The following is a 22,261-nucleotide window of genomic DNA, read 5'->3' as shown; positions in this document are numbered from 1 at the left end:
CGCGCAAGCAAAATTGATCATGCAACTCAGATGAGCTGTGTTTTTACGTTCCAACTAGACTTTAATCTGCTCCTGGCACTGTAAACTGAACATATGACAATGTAATTACAGTATACGGTCCCAGTGAGACACGCAGCCACTCTCGCCTTTGCACATAACACTGGAGCTTCTAGAGTTTGAGTCCAGGACGGCAACCGACGACTCCAATGTGGATAGCATCGAGCTTTGATGCTTACGTATGCGGTCAGCAGTCTAATGGGAGTGCCTCTCTGCAGGTAATGGCTGGCCCGGTTACAAGTAACATTAGGTAGCTCCTTTCTCTTTCTGGCCTTTTCTTAGCTGGCCTCATGCTCCATTGCTCCCTAATTGGGTCAGGGGAGACAGAGTAGCCAGTCTCTGGTGCTTTAGAAGGCCCCTCAGAGATCTGAAAGTTTCATGAGTCCCCACCACCAGTGGGAATACAGCCACTGCCATTGTTATTAATAAATGGACCCATTTTGCAACCAAGGCAGTTTTTACCCCCCTCTACCTTTTCACTCTCTACCCTTTTTTCCCCTCTCTCACCCTCTCCATCAGGCTGAGTTTCTCTTGTGCATTAGTGGACAAATTGCAGGACATGTAGCTTTAGTCCTCAAAATGCCTGTCTGACATGCTCAAGTTACAGCTGTCCACACTGTCCTCAGAGCAAAGTGCTTGCAGCGAACATTATCACCATTTGACAAAAAGCTAACCAGATCCAATAATTCACATACAAATATGAACTTGAGTTGGGCAAAGCTATCAGCACCATGAAAGGGAACAAAAATTCCTCACCTCACATTCCTCCAGTCCATTTGACCTTGAATGAGTGGGAACTTTTGGTAGCAGGATGACGTTTTAAGTCTTGGATTATTGAATTATCAGCTCTATGTGTCTGCCAATGAGTAATGAGTTGATCCAAGGTTATTGGGTATGACATGCAATGTTTGCATTTGAGGTGGGGTGTAAACAGCTTTACCTAGTTCTGTGATGATGGGGATGTTGGATCCGTTGGTGACGGAAGCCTGACGCACAAAGCCATGTACTGGACTGCTGTCTGGAGATGACCTGTCCATTCCAGGAGGCGTGAAACCTGAACAACACAAACAGATTTATAGAAATCAGTAAATTACATAACATTAAGAAGAGAGCAGTAACTACAGAAGCAGTGGTTATGAGAAAAAAAATGTTCAGGCTGGTCACAAAATGCATAACAGATCTTTTGTTGTCTTCTTTTGCCTTTTTTTCTACCCTGAAATTCATTGACATAGAACCTACATAATACCTAAAAATACAGATACTGCACCATGTCAAATACAGTATCGACCTACAAAATGTGTTCCCTCAGCTTTCCTGTCCATTTAACTAGTAGTTGTTTTTTTTAAGAAAACTTTATTTGTATTATCAAAGTTAATATGATTTAAATGTACCTCTGTTTTACTGTGTTCCTGTCTGGTCTGTCCTACTATTCATATTTATGTTCAATCATTATGATAAATTAATTTAAAATGAAATAAATTTAAACTGTCTTATTCCAAGATGTCAAGATGAATATCAAGATATCAGTTCATAAAAATGGATATTTTAATAACAGCTGGGGAAAGATCAAGCAATTTGAGTTTTAGCTTTAGCTAAGGCTGGATGTGGCTATCTCTAGCTAGCTAGCTAGCTTTGACTTGCTACAGCTCTTTGTTGTTTGGTAGTTAGCCTTTTGCAAATATGAAGTGAAATTATGCATTTCTATGGCAGAATAATTGATAAAACAGATGAATAAAAGTCAGTTTCTTATCTTAAATCCTTGTCTTAAAATGTGTTACTATGTTTTGGCTTCGTGCGCAGTGCTGCATATTGCTTCTTTTTTTTTTTAAGTGAAGAAAAATACAATCCAAGCAAAATCCTGCATGTCTCATAAGTGCGTTTACTGCAAATGTATCATAAGCACGAGGACGTGACCTGGAACTCTGTATCAATACCATTATACATAGTGCATGTCAGCTCACTCAGCACGAAGTTGTTCATGTGTGCTTTCTGTGTCATTCAAATGTGTAGATTGACAGAAAAAGGAGGAGGAGAAGGCTGAGTGAGCAAGGCACCTGCCTAAAAGTTGCAATACGGATACTGTGCTTTTAGGGGTCAGCTAAGACATATTTAGCATTCACGTCCCTCCATCAAGGGGCGGACATAAATTTTATATGTTGTTCATTTTGTTACAATAAAATTGGTGAAGTGGATCCTGAAAACCTTTTATCGGAAATGGCGCAGGCTCGGGATCATGAAACACAAATGCAAGTGACAGGAGTATGAATTCACATGACTTCACATTTTTGCATTTCCTCAAAGTGACAAGTAAACACCTTAAATCTGTAATGCTATATGCATAATGCATCAACTGTGTTTTGACATCCATCATTTAGTGCTGACTACAGCAAAAACGCCAGCTTAGAGTGCCACCACCAAGGAAACATAATGCAGGGAATATATTCAGGTCACAAAGTTTTAAAAGGATTGCAAATTCTCTACGTATATGTGAGAGTGTGTGCGCCTTTCCTGTCAAGAAACTCAATGAGCTGCTTACATTACAAAAGAGATCTTCCAGCCCTTTGCAACGGAGAAGATGCCAAATAGTTTAGTACACAGCAGGAAGCACAAACTGAACTGAAGCATGGGTAATCATAACTCTTGTTATACCAATTATTGAACTTGGAAATAGCAGAGGTTTGACACTTGGAGTCAACCAGGGAGCACGAGCTCCAACGGTGCAAACATCATTTTGTCGATGTCCATAAAGGATGATGTTTACTCCACTGGAGAGTGACAGCAAGTTTTTGGATACGGCCTCTAAAAACACTGCTCTTATTGAATCATAGTGAACATGAAGACAGTACGGAGCTGTAGAAGAACAGCTTCCGTTTTGCGCAGTGTGTACAGCAGAAAGTGACTGGAGAACAGCGATACATGAGGCCTGCTGCTGAGCTGCTTTCAAAACCTGTTAGGTTACAAACAGCTCAAAAGTTGCAATGTGAGCTGGTGAGCTCCAAACAGAGAGCTGTACCACATCTCTGTCTTCTCAAGACGAAGACAGAGTACTGCAAAACCAGAAGAGCAAAAATGTGTTTATCTCCCTGATCGTAGTAATCCTCTGAATCTATGCAAAAATGTATGTCTATGACACATGAAATATTCCTGTTTCGCTTTATAGGGCTGCTCGATTATGGCAAAAATCATAATCAAGATTATTTTGGCAATATTGAGATCACGAATATTTAACATGATTACTCATTGACTTTGGAAACATCATGCATTTAGAAAGAAAATTGTGTAGCTTACATTTTTAAGTTAAATGCATCAATCTGGTGCACTTTGAGAGCAACATTTGGAGGCTAGATCTATGAAGAACTTTATTCACTTGTTAACAATTTAATCAGAAACAGGTTGGTTGTACAGATATGAATGGTGAGGACGCGGCCAAAAAAGGTCACACCCTCAAAGCATGGTAAACGAGACGGGGTCCGCGTTTCAAGACGGGTAAGGTGGGTTGCTGACATCCCCACACTGATGACAGTCCGCCCCGGTTGACAATCGCGCCGGGAGCTCTCTCCCTCCGCGCAGGGAGCACTAAGCAGCGAGGTCCGGGTGAGAGGTGCTGTTAAGCACCACCTTCGCCCCGGGCCATTCCAAGCCGACCTAAAGTCGGTTGCAGTGCACCACCACGGAAGAAATACGCCTGGTGAGGGGATAGCCAGCTCCGGGAGGGTTCCCGCAAGGGGATACTCCCACACCGAGAGGCCATCCCTTGCTTTCGCCCTGCTGAGTAGGGCGAAAGCGCACTGCTGTAAAGGAAAGGAGTGCGCTGGATTTATAACACAAGACAAAACTAGAGCGTCATTGTGAAACGGAATGCGGAACGAGAATCGGTTTATGTCGATTTACTTGTTTTCATAATCGTTGGAGGCCAAACATTTTAATAGAAATTGAAATTTGATTAATTGCACAGCCTTATCTCTTTATGCAATTAAACCTGAAGGCCGTGGGCAAACAATTCTAACAATTATGCTGCTTGAATCCTCTTAAAGCAGCAGTAGTATGGTTTTCTCTCAGAACACTTGAATTACAATATGCTGAACGGTTATTATGGAATTTTTGCCCAATGATGCCAAAAACATTCTGCCTACTGAAGCTTTAATTAAGGATATATTGAATTATTTAATCTTTATCAGAATTGGCTTTCATAAATCAGTATATACTTGAAATGTTACATTTAGGCAATTAACAAATCATTTCCTTATTGCCTAAAATAAAGAAGCCAGAGTTTGAACACCAGCCTGATCACTCACACACACACACACACACACACACACACACACACACACACACACACACACACACACACACACACACACACACACACACACACACACACACACACACACACACTATATGTCTCCTCTTCTAGCTGGCTGTTGCTACGGTTAGGCTGCAACCTCGTCTGTGCAGCTACAATGTACAATAGACAGAGTGAGATCTGGGTTACGTACCCCCTTATCCCTGTAGCCCCCCGGGCACAGCCATGCTCTGTGGTTGACTACATGCTACAGCAGCCGTGAGAAGCTCTCCCCCAGGAAAGCGCATGTTTACTTATTCATTTGCACCTTCTTGTTTTAAATTCCACAGACAGTGTCTGAATGGGAGCATCGCTAGGAGGAAGGAATCCCCAAAGCAATACCTATGATACAATAGCAGTGTCTGGGTATGCGCGTGTGTTTTCCCTGTGTATGCATGATTGCATGTCACTGTGGGGTGTGTGTGTGTGTGTGTGTTTTTTAAAGTGAAGTATTTATCACTGAAATGGGTGGTTGATGTAAGACCCAATTATTGATGACAATAGGCTCCATCCATCGACCCTGGGAGAGGATATAGGCTAGTGGGCTTCCATATTGAGGTGGCTTTCTGTGAATACTGCTCCCCAGAGCGGCGTGCTCTAAGATTTACCCCTGCTTATTGTTCCTCGGTGGCACCCCTATCGACAGCACATCACTCACTCAAGGCTGGAGAAATAACAGCATTGGCATTCTCCTAAAACATGTGGAAGTGCTCTGCACTAAAAAATAACGGCCTCTTGGACCTTCAACTTTGATTTGTATTTACAACAGTCGCTGTGGTGGCACTAAATAGCACTGAGCTCAAGGCATGTCATGCCTTTTGGGCTAATCATAAACTGAGGATTACCTGCTTGTGGTTTGTGCGTGGATAGATTGCATTGGCATGGATGTCTGTGTGTGTGTGTGTGTTATGTGCACGAAAACGTGCGCGCACGCATTCAAACACGATGCGTGCATGTGTCGCTGTTTTGTTGTGACTAATGAGGAGCAGCTGAATTGGCCTGCCTGGTGATTTGTACTAGCTGCTTAATGATGATGAGGCCTGATGGGATGCCAGGTTCGCGTGTTTGTCTGCAAACATCAACAATCTGTTCCAGACGATCTGCCAGACACCAGATCAGGGGGAACAACATCAAATGACACAGTCATGTTGATTACATCATTAAAAAGTATTATCAAGGAGGTTTAGCAGCATGTAATTACCAGGGACGAGACTGAAATCATCAGAAAATCATGTGTAGTAAACACTCGATGAGGCGATCAACACATTTTGTGTGCGCACTTCTTCGGGAGTACAGTAAAGTCAGTTTATACAGTAGACGCCACAAACTTGCAGAGTATTTCAATTAAGAGCACTTAGCAGACTCTGTGCTTGACAAACTACATCCATCCCTCCTGTGTGGCCTTCTCATCCCCCTTCCCCACATCTTTTCCTCTCTTCTTTTTCCATCTTTGACTACTGCTTTTCCTCCCTGCCACAACCTGTCCCCTTTGGGCAGCAGTGCACATGGAGAGAGTAATAGGATGCTCCTTACCTTGGGAATTAGCCTGTAAGACCCCGATGCTGTCATCAAACTGCATAGATTTGATGTTGAGCGATGCCAAGATGCATTCCTTATCCTGCAGTGAGGTATCTTCGATATTGTTCTGATTGGCTGACAGTATTACGCACATGTCGCAGAGGTTGATGTTGACAGCCCTTAAATCTGCCCGACTTAATGGCGTACCCTTCAGGGTGAGGAGAACAGAGAGAAGGAGCGGGACAGAGAGAGAGAGAGAGAGAGAGAGAGAGAGAGACATGGGGGAGAGAAAAACAAATTTAAGAAGCGAGCGGAGTGGGGCTTTGGGAAATTAGTTAACAAGTATTCTTGTTTTGAGGCGATGACATTCCACTGATCTAACTGGGCATTGGAGAATCAGAGACACGGACTAATCTAAAGGCTAGCCTGTGCTGAGGGCTGTGTTTGGGATTCTCCTCTGATCATCAATCAAGCCAGGCCTAACAAGCTCTAAGGCAGCAAGCCACGCCATCTGTGATGGGCACTGCAGCTGCAACACACATAAACTCCATTTTGGATGTGCAGGATGTGTCACTGCTCTGGATAGGAGGGGGGGGGGGGGGGGGGGGGGGGGGGGGCTGACTACGCTCTCGTGGAATGATCATTCAATTGAGTAATGTGTGATCAAATCAAACTGACAATCCCTCCCAGGATTTCAATGTGCATGTAAATCAAAATGCCAATGCCTTCTTAGTTTAACAGCTTCTGGTTTAAATGCATCTCTTATTGAACTGGTCTACTCACAGGTAAGATCGAGACCTTGGGGAAGTTGTGTAAAGTCTCCCACTCTCTCCGCAGGTAATCCAGCGAGCCCACGAAAACTATAGGCTTTAGCTCGTGGTAATGGAAGTTGCTGGCTCTTAAAGGCATCACCAAGTTTCGCAGCCCCACTAAAGCGGACGTGACATCCCCAAATATACAGACCACCACATGGCCGCTCAGCACTGTCATGGAGGCTTCACTCCGGGTCTGCAGGAACAGAGGGATTCAGGGGAGGGGGAGAAGAGCAGAGAGAGAGGGATGAGGAGGAGTGCAGATGGAGAAGAGAGGAAGATACACACAGAGACAAACACATTGTTACAGAAAGAAATTGATGCGGTTAACAGAAAATGGGTTAATGTGCATGAAGCAACACATTCTGGTTTTGTTTAAAAGCCTGTTATAAACTGTTATAAACCCATATTAAATAGTTTGTTAACCAAGTATTTAGCTGAATTCTATATTTAATCCACAATAAAAAAACATTCTACTAACTTTTTACACATGTACAGAAGTTTGGTTAACCACTATTCTGTTTATAAGCAGTTTATTGGAAGAAGAAGGAAGTTTACTGAACAAAAACATAAAATGTGGTCTTTTTTTTTTTTTTCAAAGGGCAGCTGATTCAATCAGAATGGAAAAATGCAGTTTGTAAGATTTTAGGCACAGTATGTATGACTAGGACCCTGTCATAAATCAGAGAGGTATAAATAAACAAAGCTCCTCTATTGTATGACGGTCGTGTTGAAAAAGAACAATGCCCTGCTTTCAAGATCTGTCGCCTGTCGCAGCAGCTTGATGTGCATTTGATTGCGAGTTTGAGTGTACGTTAAGTAAACTAAACGCTACTATGATCCCAGTGGGTTTGAAACTAAAACTGTATCCTTGTTTACTGGAGACATAAGGTAAAACCACTGCTGTAAACATGCACATACTCTCCGCTTGTGATCCGGTTGATTAAACATTTTAGATCATCTATCTGTCAAGAACATTTTTTGGTGATCGAACTTATCCAGGAACATCCCCCCTTTAAATAATTAAAGCAACAAATATGCTTGAATGTCAACTATATAGATGGCGGCGCCTTCTATTTAACATTTGATTTGGAGAGGGTTAACCCTGCCCAAACAAAGTGTGCACTAACATAAATGCTTACAAACTGCCTTGATAAAACATCTGAGCAAACCCATGCGTGGAGTGTTGAAATGCTCTTCACAGATCCTTAGTGGATATATACAAAAAAAATCAATAAACTCACCTTGAAACAACAGAGAGGCAGTGAGAGAAATTTCAATACATATTAGTATGTGATTGTGTTATTACAATATTGAGGGGAAACTTTGGCTCCCGAGCATACTTACTTTAACTTTCCTATTTGCATATTCTATTCTATTCTAGAGGTTTTGAAGTTAAACACTTCTTGTCCCACTCACCAGGATGACTTTTTCGATGTCTTTTGATGGGCACCAGTGAAACATCCCTGTCGAGTCATACCTCTTCACGTTCATGTCCATGCCCTCCATTTGTTCATTTCCAGGAATTAGAAGAGGGTCGTGTCGACTGGGAAAACAGAAAACAATTTATTGATGTTAGACCATTTTGTAAAACGACTGCAGCCTTGTGGATGAAGTGGTAACATGAAAGTGGGCAAAAGACCACCTGGGTTTCCGGAGATCTACACTGTCTATTCATACAATGCATCAAAAGTCCATCACATTTTCAGAGTGTTAGACTTTCTACTGCTCTACACATACAGTAGGTCCCATAACTACCATATCATTCCTCCATTCCTTCTTGTCCTTGATGTCAAGTCATCAGAAAACTCAAAGACCCTGGTGCTCGCAGTGGTGCAGAGAACAGCGAGACTTGAGTGCTACTGACTGAATGGCATGACAACACAAGGCCAATTACCAGCTTTTACCCTCTCTTCCAGCTCCTGACGCCATGCGGCGCAAATAGTAAAAGCTCCAACAGGCTCGCATTTTAAATATTTCAGGAATTTGCCCAATCACATTTTGCTTTCCCAACTGATGGCCATTAATGTTTCAACAGCATGTCACAACCAAACAGGCTAATCCACCGCAGTGGGCTGCTGAGTTTTATCCGGTGTAACACTGACCATGAAAGGCCTCCTGTCAGTCCTGTTATACCGCCTCTCTTGTTCTCGCATTTATCCTACAAGACGTGTTCTCACAGTTCCTCTAAAGGCAATCCATAAACTTTCATCCAAAACACAGAGTCAGTATAAACTGCAGACATTTAGCGCCGTTCCTCAATAAACACCGCTTGTGTAACAGCAATGCAAATGTAATTTATTTACAATTCAACCCAAATAATGAAATCCTCCCGTTAAAACAGCACTATACAGACTGAAAAACTGCAGAGAGACTGACATTTGAGTAATATGGGAGAAAACATCCCAAGAATTTGACATACATCTCTCTCAGTATCACTCTCTATCCTCTATCAACACTGTCATTCACTGACAAGTCTTTGATGTTGTCTCTTCCTTCAGCCGGCATTGGGGTTGCATACCAATGCAGGAAAAGTAAAAGTAAAAAAAAAAAAGCTGTCAATTAGCCACCCTCTCTCTCCACCTCTCTTCCCTCTATCAGTTAGTGCAGGTGATAATAACACTGACAGCATTTAGTGTTTTTACACTCAGCCTGAATCTTTCATCCAGAGCCGCGTGTTGCGCCAATCAACTCCACAGAGCCCCCGTCACTTCAATCTGCTCAGCTCCGCTCGCCTCCACACAGGGGCTGACTGGCGCATGCAGGCGGGCTGCCGCTCCAGCTCTCTCTGCCAAGACAGCTATCTTTCACAGAGCTGTCAGCGGCGTGACTGGCAGCCTGTCACAGGCTCCGCACACCTCCTTCCCCCCTCTGCCTTCTCCCTGCCTCGAGGTTGAACCTACCACAAGACTCGGGGAGAGAGCAGACATCGTGACGTCGTGTGCCATGGTGCCACGCCCAAGGGATATCAACTGCGGATGATACCGTGACATCTTCTGCGATTGGATGCGTGTCGTCAGTCATGACCCGTCAAAAAGGTTTGTGTGAATGGTGTTAATGCCACGGTGGCAATGCAGCTCGTTAGCACAGCGACACGTCAGAATTGGCAACTGGGAAATTAACAACAGCCATGCTGGGGATAGTTCAGCTAGGGTGCAAAGTGCGATTAAATGTCACCCTTTGTGTTCAAGACAAATGTCCATTTATAAATACATTTCAAAAATGTTCTACCTTTAATTTGTACTTTAAAAAAGTCTATCCTTTATTAGAAGTTTCCCCACAAAAAAATACATTCCCTACATTTCAAAATTGAATAAATTCACGGCTCGGATTGCAAAGCAAACATTTTCCCTGGGTGAGATACTGTATTTTATCTGATGCACTTTTATATAGGACAAATATTTCCCTTACAGCATGTCTCACTCCAGTGTCTCACCCTCTCGCTTTCTTCCTCCCTCCCTCAGTATATATTTCAAACAGAGTTGAGTTATTCCAGTGTATCACTCTGCAGTCACAAGCTGGGGATGGGCGTGCTCCCCCAATCCCTCTCTGCCAGACTACGAAGGCAGCCTCTTGCTTTGAAAATTTTCCCCATCATGCAAACTGACAAAGGCATGCTTTTCAAAAGCCCACAGCCAATCTGTTGATCATTATTTATTTACAAAGGCCTTCAGGCTGCAAGTCCTGTAAAAACCATACTTGATACGTATGCTCGCTCTCTTGCTGGCTCTCTACTGTGTTTTCCCCCTCCTTGCTTGTAGAATAAAGTATCCCTAAGGCTACCTCAAACAATCACTTTTCATTGTGCATAAAATCCACCTTGTAAAGCACAACTGTTTAATATATATGGTGTTATATGTTGACGGGGGCAGCTGTGAAGGGGGGCTGTGGACTGTGATGGGTAATTTGATGTTTTGCTGAGGGCTAAGACTGGGAAAAAAAAAATCTACACCTATAACAGAGGACCTGTCATCCCAGTACCCAAGAGCCAGCAGAATACAGAAGCACCCCTAAAGCAGAGAAAACTTTGACACCGCTTTGAAGCGTTTTCAAAACTGAGTAAATAACTCGCAAGAATTATTATCACTGCGAGATCAAAGCAAAGATGCATATATTACATGGCAAACAGGGACCATCTCCTAAGCAAAAAAGGAAGAGAAGAAAAGGTTTTGTGCTCCAAGTTAGGCAAACTAAACAGCCTTTTAAACAAGCAGTTAGCTGGAAATGTGCCAATGTCTAGTTGTTTTTGTAGCCGTTTTCTCCCTCTGAGCAAGGGCATCTAAAACAATGCTCTGTTGCAAACTAGACTGAAGGGTATGACTCTGTGTTGGGCTAATGGTTCGGCAAGTGTGAAGGCTTATTAAGTGCTTGTTTTGTGGAGAACTGAGGGGGAGGCCGACGAGTATACTGGACAAAATCACATAGGCACGCCAGTGCAGAAGGAGGAACTCTGCCTAAGGGGAACTAGCAGGACCAACACACAAAGAACTCGAGTAGAATGTAAGGAAAATACACTTCAGTGAAATAACAACCAAAAACAAAACAGATTAAAGAGTCAAATGATATAAATTAAAACTATTTATACTATAGATTTGTATATTATTCTTATTTGATGAAATAAAAACTATGTACATATAATGGATTTTTTTTTAAGGATTTAAGGCTTTTAAGGATTTAAATTCCATACAAAAAATATGATTTGGAGTTATTTATTTTCCCACACAATTCAGATAAAGAGTTTCTACTGCAGTGCAGCTTCACTGCGTAAATACCAACAGTGACAAGTGTGTGTGACAAAAACCACACAGCTCTCTCATTCGATTTTCCTATTGTAACGTCCCAGAGATGACAACCATAACACTTACTCTCATTAAGAGTAGGGCAGCGTAGCTATGAGTGTTCCTGTCCTGTTAGATCTTCCCCACCATGCCTTCATCCTGCCGTCCCAATCCGCACAGCTCGGCCTCCCTGCATTTTCCACGCTGTCGTGTTGCTAACCCCGCCTCGCAGCCAGAGGAGCACGAAAACCTACCCCTTTTATCTTTCAAAATCAATTAACGGCAATTTAATTCCACAGGACAGGATAAAAGGAAGGTAATATTTGAATTCATATTTGATTGTGATGATACATCTCACATATGGCCTTAAGTACCAGGAACGGCACTCGCAGGGGTTCCCACAATAGAGGAGTAGCCTGAGGGCAAAGTAACCATGCAGGTCCCTCTGATTGGTTGCTGGTGTCATTAGTGCCAGCATTGTTTAAGGAGCACATGTGGACCAGACCGGAGGAGGTGACAGCTGGGACTTTAAAGCCAGAGGAGTTTTCAAACGGCTCCTCACAGCCGCTTTTCATGACAGAAATATTATTTCAGCTCTGTCATTAACAGCTGACAGCATGCCATCCTAAACAGCCACTGCCTAACAGGGCACTTCTCCTCTCTCTTTCTCTCGCAGAGTTTCTTACCTCCTTCTTCTGCCACCCCTAATTTGCCCCCTCCCATCCATCCAAACTCCCATCATCTCACCATCAGCGGCATCCGCCTCTGAAAGTATCTCTCACACGCATCCCTCCATCCCTCCCTGTATCTGACTTCCTCTCACTCCCCATTTGAAGTGCTGGAAAAGGAGAATAAAATCGGCGTCTCTTACCTCATCATTTTGGGCGAGCAGTTGGGTGAGTTTCGCATCCCTCCGTTGCGCTGCTTTTTTTTGGGCGAGAGAGTTGACGGATGCTCGTCTTCGACTGCAAACACATGCACAGAATGTCAGAATAGAGACAGACGGTTGGGGAAAGTGTGCTGAACCTGATATGAAAAAAATTAAATAGCCAACAATCAATCAATTAATCATTGCAAACAAAAAACTGAACAGAAGAAAAAGGAAAATTAATAATTCAGTGTCAAATTGAGAAAATATAGAGAATGCATTAGTAACGGACAATGGTAAATCTGTGTAAGGCAGGAGAAAAAACACGGAGAAAAAAACTATTTACGAGCCGAGAATGTTACGGAAGGCTCACAATCCCAAAACCCCCATATTTCTGCTCTTCTGAGGTGCACTTTTACAGGACCTTTGGTAATACACTACTGCATCTGTTCAGTACACCCGCTAAAATGTGCAGATGGTTGGACCTCTAGCAGTCTGCATCAGAGTGACCATGCTTACCTACGCCATTAATTGCCATGTGATGGTACAGACTGTCATTGTCAGTGGGGCACGGGCAAAAGCAATGACAATGAGATAAATAAATGTTATGGAGATGGATCTTGAGTGTGTTTATTTATTTTTTAACAAAACTATCTGAACCCCACAACATCATTCCAGTTCTATCTACAGGTCTACCTCCATGCTAAGAGAACACTTAGCACTCAACACACATCACTAAGGGCAGGGCACGCTAACAGGGCATGAATTAGTGGACTATGAATATTGAAAGCAGCTAATAAATACACATCATCATCCTCCAGTAGAAGGTCAGGACTAGTCTTAAAAGTTTAAATGACAAATTAATTATTTATGCAAGATTTAATCGTCCATTTTTGTGTTTGACGCTTTGGTCCTAAGCGTTTGCAGGACGCTGAGCCACAGCCACAATGTTTTTTTTTTTAAGTTTATTTTGATCAGAAGTTCAGCTTCTTGTCAACTATGCTTTGCCGTGTTCAGAAATGGGAGGAAAAAACACTCTATTTTTCAAACTTTGCTTGAGTCCCAGTCAGACAGACAGAGAGGACGAGAAAGAGCAGCCAGATTGAGGCCGGGCCCAGTCGTCTGAAGATTTCAGGCGAGCTAACAGTAGTCTGATCTTCACTACTGTCTGCGAGTTTCAAGAGCTTTCAGACAGGCACCCAGATACTCTTATCCACTCTGCACTCTCCCAGCGCAAATGCCAAGTGCACCGTCACTTCAAACCCGTATTAGTCCTTTGGTTAGAAATCAATAACACAGCATGATATTAGTGCAAATCATTGTGCAAGCCGTGACTATTCCAAGCATGTGGAAAATTCATTATTGTCTGAGCGCCCGTCCTAGGCTGTCACCTAATTCTGCTAATAAAAGATAAGAAATATGACTTTGCCTTCTAATAAAATGTCATTCTCTGACATTTCCTTTATGCAATTGGGCATTCGGAATAGCTAATATCACAAGCACTTTCCACTTTACAAATAATTCTCTCTCTAATGTACTTTGAAAATACCACATCAGAAAATATGCATCCCTCGCCATATTGTTAAACAGACTACTCCTGGTTTAAACTGAATTTGTTGACAGTAAAAGCATAACACTTCTCATTTACACCCACAACAATAAGATTAAATGCTTTCCAGCCACTAGGTAATCATATCTTTTACAGTAAATGATTAAAAACGTATTTTTCAGCTCAGTATCCTCAGAGCTCTGCAACATTTCTGAAAATAAATACTGATAGGCAACTCTTTTTTTGTCAATTCTAAATCCACATTTTAGCACTCCTCAGATTAGAAGTCACCCGTTGTAGACAGTAGCAGCCACCGCACTAGCAGGCATATCCGTGCAAAGCAGCGGGAGCAACAACAGCAGCAGCTCCAGCAGAGTGAACCGTCATGCAGCAAACAAGACAAAATGAAAGGACGGGACAGGCGGGGTTACTGACTGATGCATCCCGCTAAGGGGGCAACCTACAGTGCCTACTGTGACTGAGCAGCATGGCATTATTGGGGTGGTAGCGGTATTTCACCGGCAGACTGCGGGCCCGGTTCAGCCGACTCTCAGCCAGGGATCTGGCCGCCACGTCTCCTGGACCTGAGATACTGAGGCGCAGTTTCGAGGGGTCAGCCCCAGGCCCCCGCCCCATGGGGAGCAGGCTTCCTTTACGGTTATTAACAAGGGGGATGTTGAGTTTGCCCGGGTTGAACAGGGGCTCCTGGTTGGGGTGCAAGTTGTTGGGAAGGAATGCATTTGTGGTGATGGAGGTGGAGTTGCAGCCGGTGGTTTTAACTGATCGTTTTTGAAAAGACGGTCTAACTTGATCCATTACTGTCAAACAATGGAGAATAAAAAGTGTGAGAAAGCCTGTATTAATGCTCATGAATTAGTTAGTAATCAAATTGTAGAACACTAACCAGTTATTTTTTGTTATATTTGTTTTAAATTATAGAATTGTTTTTCAGAGATTTTCATGGGAAATCATTTTACTATAGGATGTTAACAAGCCAATAAGTAAATAAGAAAGGGATTCACTGACTTGAAATAAATACGGGAGAAATAAAAGACTAATAATTAATTAAAATCCTGTATAACGATCAAACAATTGTTTCAGTGAAAAAGATTCTCAATTTCAGTTTTGATTAAGTAATTTCTGTAAGCCAAAAAATCCATGCCATAAAAGCAGGAATCATTTATCATTTCATTTTTCTACAACTGGTGTTGAAACTTCAACATCTCTCATCTACTTGGCACACGCTCTGACTGAAATGTTCACAGTGACATTTTACTTTTGCATTTGTGACAAACATGAATTAATAAGAAGTCTCTCTGTTTTATTTCTCCGTTGCAGCTACACTTTCTGGTAGAACAAAGCAGAGACACACGGCTTGGCTAAAGCCAGTCAAATCCAATCAGCTATTGTGTCATTTCAAGCATAACGTGTAGCACAGCAGTACTTTCACTTCAACAAATATAAAACTAGAACTAATAATTTATAATACTACTAATTCAAAAACGTTGTATTATTAAACATTTAAAGGATTCATTTCGGATTATGTATATAGAGAAATGTGGTTTTGACTCCAGACCAAAACTGTAGTCACTCTATTCTCAAACATGCTGATTTTTTACTGTAACTTTGACAGTTATCACAGTATGTCCAGTGACAGCCTGCTGTGTCTAATATGAGAATAAATACTGTTCATGTAGAAACTCATGTACAACTCATGTTCACCCAGCCGTCCCAACAAACACACACACACACAATGTGACTGAGGCTGCAGAGTCAACCTGTATGTTTGCATGTACTGAAGTGGCTGTAAAGTTGAATGGGAGAGGAGGAGCCCTGTTCCTCCCTGTGGTAGAAGGGTGCTCGGTTGGTTGTTTGGAGGAGAGAGCATGCTTGGGTGGCCCCGGGCGATAAACAGACGTTTATCCCAGCCGTCAGCTGCCTCCTTGATTTACGGGGCGCCACCGATAGCTCCTGGATTCATCTGGCCCTTGTCAAACACGGTGCAGCGTTAGAGAGCGCTCACCCGCCCTGGCAGGTCCACTGTGCATCCTGAACAACCCAGACGGCAACTGTCCCTTCCCGAAACGCTAATCACATGACGGTACTGTCCCACATGCAAGCCTCATCAGATCGTCGTGACCCAACGTAAACTGGATGATGAGGCAGAGGAATAACAAACTGCAAATGTTTACTTTTGTATGTGAGCTAAGCTGGCTTTGCCTTTACGGTGTTTGCTGCATGAGCAAGCTTTGTTCATCATCTGCATCGCAAACTGCATGAAAAAGCTTTTTATGCCATGCACTGTTGTTTTTAAATATAAAACTAAAACTGATATGACAGCTGCAGTTCCTTTTAGTTCTGCTAAGAGGCAGCCACTATTTCAAAGAGGAAACAAAAAAAATGTCTTCAATGTTAATATGCTTGATAAGAACAAATACATTGAATAAAAATATGCATATAAAATGTTAGAGGTGACAAATAGCATTGCAAAGCTAAATGTATTCTTAACCAGTAGAGTAAAAAAGTAATGCAATTATTTAAGATTTACCTAAATTGCAATCAGCTTTGAATCGAACGCCAGCCTCTTTCTGACTCCCACTGTTCCCTGGTGTTGTAGCGCCATCTGCTGCTACATGCAGCACAATACAAAAAGAATATTTTATGGAACTACATGGTATTATCAAAACACAAAAAATAATTTCTTTTCAGTTGCTATCAATACCAGGAACTCATTACTTTAATTCCCTGTCAACATACGTTGAAATTATTTAAGTTAGAATAAACATTGAATTTAACACTGGTTAAACTGTGAGTTTACTTTGTCTCTGTATAAGACAGAAGACAACATCAGTATATTCTAAAGGAATAAGGGAGAACAAAGCAAATACTAAAGCAGAGCATTAGTGCTAATTATGTTACATGACATAGTGAGGGGTCTACAGTCTAAACACAGAGCTGGAGCAGTATGGAGAAGGACAGAGAAACACACTTACGTGATCTGACATATCCATTATACTTATATTTGGCTGAGGAGAATGCAAAGACAAGTGGCAGGTCACACGGGGGGAGAAAGGATGTAATGAAACAGGCACATTAGGAAATAGAGACATCAACATAAGAGCGGTGGATGGAAATTAAAGAAATGTAACTATGATGAAGTACCATGAGTGAAAGGCATGAGGGCATAAAACCAAAAATTAAAGGTACAAATAATTAAAATGATGGAAAAACCTAATGGTGGTGATTAAAGGACGACATGATGGCACAAAATAGGCAGATAGGTGAACGAGATGAACTGTCTTGTTCTCAGATTGAGCCATGCTTTTAGGAAAATGTTCTAAACACGTAATGAGATGTAATGACAGACTAATGGCTGATTTTATAAAAAGAAAAAATCCACAAAGCTTAATTTGAGGTTGCACAGTTTCAGCGGTAGATTCAACAATGTAATGTTTCTCATTTAAAAAAAACTCATTATATACTACATTTTGATTGAATATGATGAACATTGTGAGGTCTGTAGTCGGAACAAATAAAGCCACCATGGGGAACAAAGACAGTGACTACATACTTAAGTGCATGTAGATGTCCAGAAACACAGACAGCAGACACTCGCTACTCAAAACAGCCGCGGTAACAAAGCACAACTGCAAAGACACTTGATCTTTACATGCAGTCCACATCTCTTGCACAAATGGAGATTTTTATAAAAAAGGGTATTTTTTCAAACATGGGTTCAATGCTACACTTTTAAATCTCTTTTAAAAAGGTTGACCGAGGTCTCCACTTATGCCAGAACTATTAATTATCTACCGTTATTACCGTTTATGACCTTGACTGAGGAGGTACTGAAGACTGGTACTGATAGAAGTACTGGTACAGTGGGCACTTGAACTGAGCTCTGAGCTGCTGACACTCCCCACTCTTTCCCAGAGTCTCTTCCAGCAGTAAAGGTCACAGTGAAGGCCCAGGGCTGGCCTATGACACAGATCCTCAAACAGGGACCCACAGTGGCCCTGGCATCTGTCTCTAGCAATCTGCCCGCACCGCAGAGGCGGCAGACTAACTGGCTAGCATCTGGGGCGTAGCGAGGCGGCGTAGGACAGAGGGTATGGGGGGTGGTGGGGGGGAACCAAGCCTGCCTGGTGGACAGGAGCTGTCAGGGCAAGTTTGGTGACGGACCAGCAGGGCTGGGAAAATGAAAATGCAAACATAATTTCCGTGTCAGGATAGATAAGGTCCCCAGCAATGAGATGCAGATGCACACACAAGCACAGACACAAGAGATAGAAGAGCATGTTGTTACACACACACACGCATGCACGCACACACACACACACACACACACACACACAGCCCAGATGGCCGTGGACTAGCCAAAAGCATCTCCCGAGCCTCGGGTCCCCAACCCTCGTCCATAGCCCAGCTTTGTAGAAGCTGTCAGCCTCTCCATTATATAAAACCACGTCGCGTCGCGAGCGTTTCTCACTGAAAGAAGCTGGCCGACTGTGATGACGGTCAGGTCACAAAGAAAGACCATATGTAGCCAATACACGGACCAAAAAAAAACAACTCGAAATATCGTCTGGTAATACTTTAAAACTTAAATTGTTGAAGACAAGAATCAATATACACAACCACACAAGGGGGGACTCTAATTTGAGCTTTGAACTATATTTTCAACTATTCACAAAAGTGGTAGAAACTGTTTGCCTTTGCCGTCTTCTGTCCAAATTTTCCATCTTCTTATCTGCAAAGGTTTCCGCCTCTAACGCAAGCTCATGTTTCATCTTATTTTCACTGCAATAATTCATTGTCTAACCAAACTGCAGAATCTCTATATGAATGATCTCTAGCAACAGAAGACTGCATTAAATGAGTTAGCTATTTTGTCAAGATGTTACTCTATGTGCAAGAGGTTTATCTATTTCACCAAACATCACATTACTCACTAAACCCCTTGGGATGAGAGCACATTAAAAATGGCTATTAATCAAATATTGTATCATTAAAGCAACACAGAGGTTTATGTTTACGTCACCATTAATTAGGTGTCTGTGTCGCACTGTGTATTTGTGTGGTCCGAATGTGACTCGCATCAGAACACGGGGTGCATTAAATGAAAGAGTGCTATCCAAGAAACCAATTATCCAAGTACTCGGGCTCAGAAAAAAATCTGGTTCAGATGTACAAGGGCATGAAGTCATCATGGATAAAGACGTCTTATCCTCTCAGTCTGTTGGGGGGGGGGGGAAGAGGGGAAATGGGGAGAGGAAATTCAACAATCCCTGACTGACAAAGCCCAATGCACTCCTTTGCTAAACTCACTTTGTTCAGACAAAGTCAGAGTTAAAAAGGGAAAAGAAATCTAAGACAGAGGAGGCTTTCCTGAAATCCTACAGGGGGTTGTGGGAGAAGTGAGATCAGTAACCATGTAATGGCCAGTAATTGGTACCGAGGGATATCAGCGCAGGCCGAACTACAAGAGGCCAAGCCAAACTCATCATGGCACGTTTGACACTAATCTAGGCTGAGTCGGCAGACGGTGGGAGAATGTTGAGAAGGAAATCAGATCTGTATGTCTGAACCCAAGGCTTTGATAGCTAGGCCTACTGCTGCCATGTGTAATTGACAGACAATTTAGTATTTCCTATCCACTCAAAAGGAAAGTCGAAAGGAGGGTGATCTGCTAGGAGATTTCGTCCTCCTACCTTTTCTTTATCGAGCCAACTATCACTATTTTGTAGCTCTCATTTTGCGTTTTTGTCTCCTGTCCTCATTTTCCCTCATCTATTTTCTAGTCCTCTTTCTTTCCTTAAAAAAACCCTCTCCCCTCCATTTCATTTTCTTCTCCTTCCTACTAATTCTCCTCCCTTTTCTCCCTTGAAGTGTATGTGTCGTAGACTGCTGCTAAAAACAATTTCAAACAATTGCGATCGGAGGCTGAGCAGGACATTTTTTACACTAAAATGTACGATTTGACGCTTTCTGTCAAAAAAACAGTGTTAATTGTGGGCAAAATTGTATGTGTTCTTCCTGCTCTTGTTCTTCACTAATTTCCTAAAAGAGTGAAAGTGTATTTCAGTTGCTTGAGATATTATTAGTTACTTTCCTGAACCGGTGTCACCAATAAAAATGCGTTTTAACATCTGTGCACTGCTCCTCATTTATAAGGCTCGACTGCAAAACTGTGAGAAATCTTCAAAATGCCGTTTCAGATGTGATTTTCTCTCATCTTCGGCATTAAAGTGAAACTAAAAAAACTCTGCGCAGTTGATCGGAAAGGTTAAGTCAAAGGTAAAAGAAAGAAAAAAAGGAACAGAAGCAAAGCTGCATAAACTGAAAAGTGTACAAACTGAAAACAGGTTTGTGAGGATCTTCAAAGTAAAGATATAAGACAATAATTTAACAAACATTAGCATTAAATTGCAGGATAAAACCTTGAGAATGAAATCATATTTTCCATTTTTGTATACAGTTTACAGATATCTTACCTTAAACAGTTCAAAACACATCAAATCCAATAGTGATATTATTACACAACTGCATGACTGATGCAGCATGCGGTAGCCACATGTCTAACACCTACAGTACTGTACAGTACAGCAGCACCACAGAGCCAAACCACCACTAACCCACCACACATATTACACTCAAACGAATGGTGTCAAATGAAGATGAATAACTGAAAAATACTGATGAAATTCAACTAAAAATAACAGAAAATGAGGAGATTAAGAGTCAAAATAAATGATAGAGATAGAGATAAAGATAGAGATAACGATAGAGATATAGATAGAAAAGGAGAGAAACAAAAAAAATACATCGCTGAGTAAAAAGTTTTCATGAAATAGATAAATAAAATCACGTATGCCACAGCTACACAAACTATGGGAGTCACGGGTTGACGAATCACACTACATAGACGACATCACTGTCACAAACGTACACGTACAGTACCTCTACAAGGTACAATACACACGGAGCACACACCACAGACACGTAACAGCATGTGTTGGGCGGTGTAACTTACAGGCACGTAAAGTGGTTGCGCAATCATGAACAGAGACAGAGGAAAGTGGGTAGGCCCTCTGAAGGGTGTCCATGTTACTATGTACACTGCCTGACATGCAAGAGCAGTCTTGCTCTGAACGGCCGCAATCAAAACAACATGCCAGTTTCATTCGTTTGTAGTAGGACATCTTGGCTACAGTCATGTTTTGGGATGAGAGGAAAGGAAAAGCAGCAGGTTAATGGCAAAAGGAGAAATATTCATCCAGGGGAAGTTGGACGGTAACTTCATCAGAAAGTGCAAGCCTTAGCCACCAGCTCCCACAGACTTGAGCCACAAATTAAATTAACACACTCGAAGCGCCGGGATTTATTGAAGAACCCAATTACTTTACCTCAACAACTCAGCCAATTACATTTTTTTTTTTTTTAATTTCTTGTCTGAGAAGGTAAAATTTAAACACATTACAATATAACAAAATTAATAATAGAATAATCATATGCCAGGGCATTATTTCTCGTTCATATTGACACAGTCTGGAGAGGTCAGGCTGTGAGCTAAGGCTGTAACAGGTCAAAAGGCAAAACTATAACAGTGGGAAAGAGGGGTGAGGAGAAAGGAGACGGGGAGGGAGGCATTCGGGGAAGAGAGGCATGAGCAATGTCTTCAGCAGCAAACCTCATACAATGTTTCATACATTTGTACATCCTCTATCCATTTGGCTAAAGGAGTGGATCACGTACCTGTATCCCATCATGCAGCTGTAGCGGTTCTGTCCATGGCATCACACTATTCTACTAGCTAGACGGGCCAATTCATGCTACTGTATATTCAAACCTGCAGTTTCACTGCTCCACTTCCCAAGGGATGCTTCACTCTAAAGTGCATGTGTGAGTTTAGACAAAGGATGCATATGGTTGTAATTTTTCTGTGATTCTAAAGTGAGACTATATAACTTTTGAAAGAGGAAATTACAGCCTTATGTGGTCTGGTGTGACCAGTAGCTTATGGTGGATAATGTTAGCCAACTTCAGATAGATATTGCTGTGAAACAGACATTACGCTAGCTTGATTAAATTTTTCAATTCTGTTTCAATGGAATTGCGTTGCTAGGCAACAGCTTGGGTCCATGTTTACGTCCTGTCAGCTGATGTCATTCACATACACTGCAATAGGAAATAAACTGTGACACATTTGGAATGTTTGAAACCGTGAAATTGTACTTTTCTCTACTTGTGCTGCTGTTACCATTATCCTGAAGTTGTCAGGTGTTTAATATCTCTAAATATAATGAGTTTATGTTGTTTGAGGTTTGTTCGTATCAA

At 42.0% G+C, this 22,261-nt stretch overlaps 1 protein-coding gene and 1 long non-coding RNA gene across 15 annotated transcripts in view; one reads left to right on the top strand and one right to left on the bottom strand.

Annotated features, from left to right (window-relative positions):
• Positions 1-22,261, bottom strand: part of kcnma1a (potassium large conductance calcium-activated channel, subfamily M, alpha member 1a) — a 182,607-nt gene that overhangs the window by 14,724 nt on the left and 145,622 nt on the right. For 6 of the 14 annotated variants that reach the window (XM_074645980.1, XM_074645981.1, XM_074645979.1 and 3 more), the window contains exons 19-24: positions 16,473-16,553; positions 12,379-12,472; positions 8,149-8,275; positions 6,701-6,925; positions 5,933-6,125; positions 998-1,111 (exon numbers count right to left, since the gene is read on the bottom strand). In XM_074645980.1, coding sequence (XP_074502081.1) covers positions 998-1,111; positions 5,933-6,125; positions 6,701-6,925; positions 8,149-8,275; positions 12,379-12,472; positions 16,473-16,553 — 834 coding nt within the window. Of the gene's footprint in view, positions 1-997; positions 1,112-5,932; positions 6,126-6,700; positions 6,926-8,148; positions 8,276-12,378; positions 12,473-16,472; positions 16,554-16,917; positions 16,951-20,957; positions 21,132-22,261 lie in introns of all 14 variants that reach the window. The other 8 variants (XM_074645993.1, XM_074645982.1, XM_074645983.1 and 5 more) reach the window with 3 other exon arrangements.
• LOC141773872 (uncharacterized) lies at positions 19,113-21,131 on the top strand. Its single transcript, XR_012595199.1, has 2 exons — positions 19,113-20,063; positions 20,120-21,131. It is a non-coding gene; the product is annotated as an uncharacterized LOC141773872 (long non-coding RNA).

Source organism: Sebastes fasciatus, chromosome 9 (genome assembly GCF_043250625.1).
Source record: "Sebastes fasciatus isolate fSebFas1 chromosome 9, fSebFas1.pri, whole genome shotgun sequence".
Classification (NCBI taxonomy): Eukaryota; Metazoa; Chordata; class Actinopteri; order Perciformes; family Sebastidae; genus Sebastes; species Sebastes fasciatus.
The sequence above is the reverse complement of the archived record's forward strand: the minus strand, read 5'-3'. Positions and strand labels throughout refer to the sequence as shown.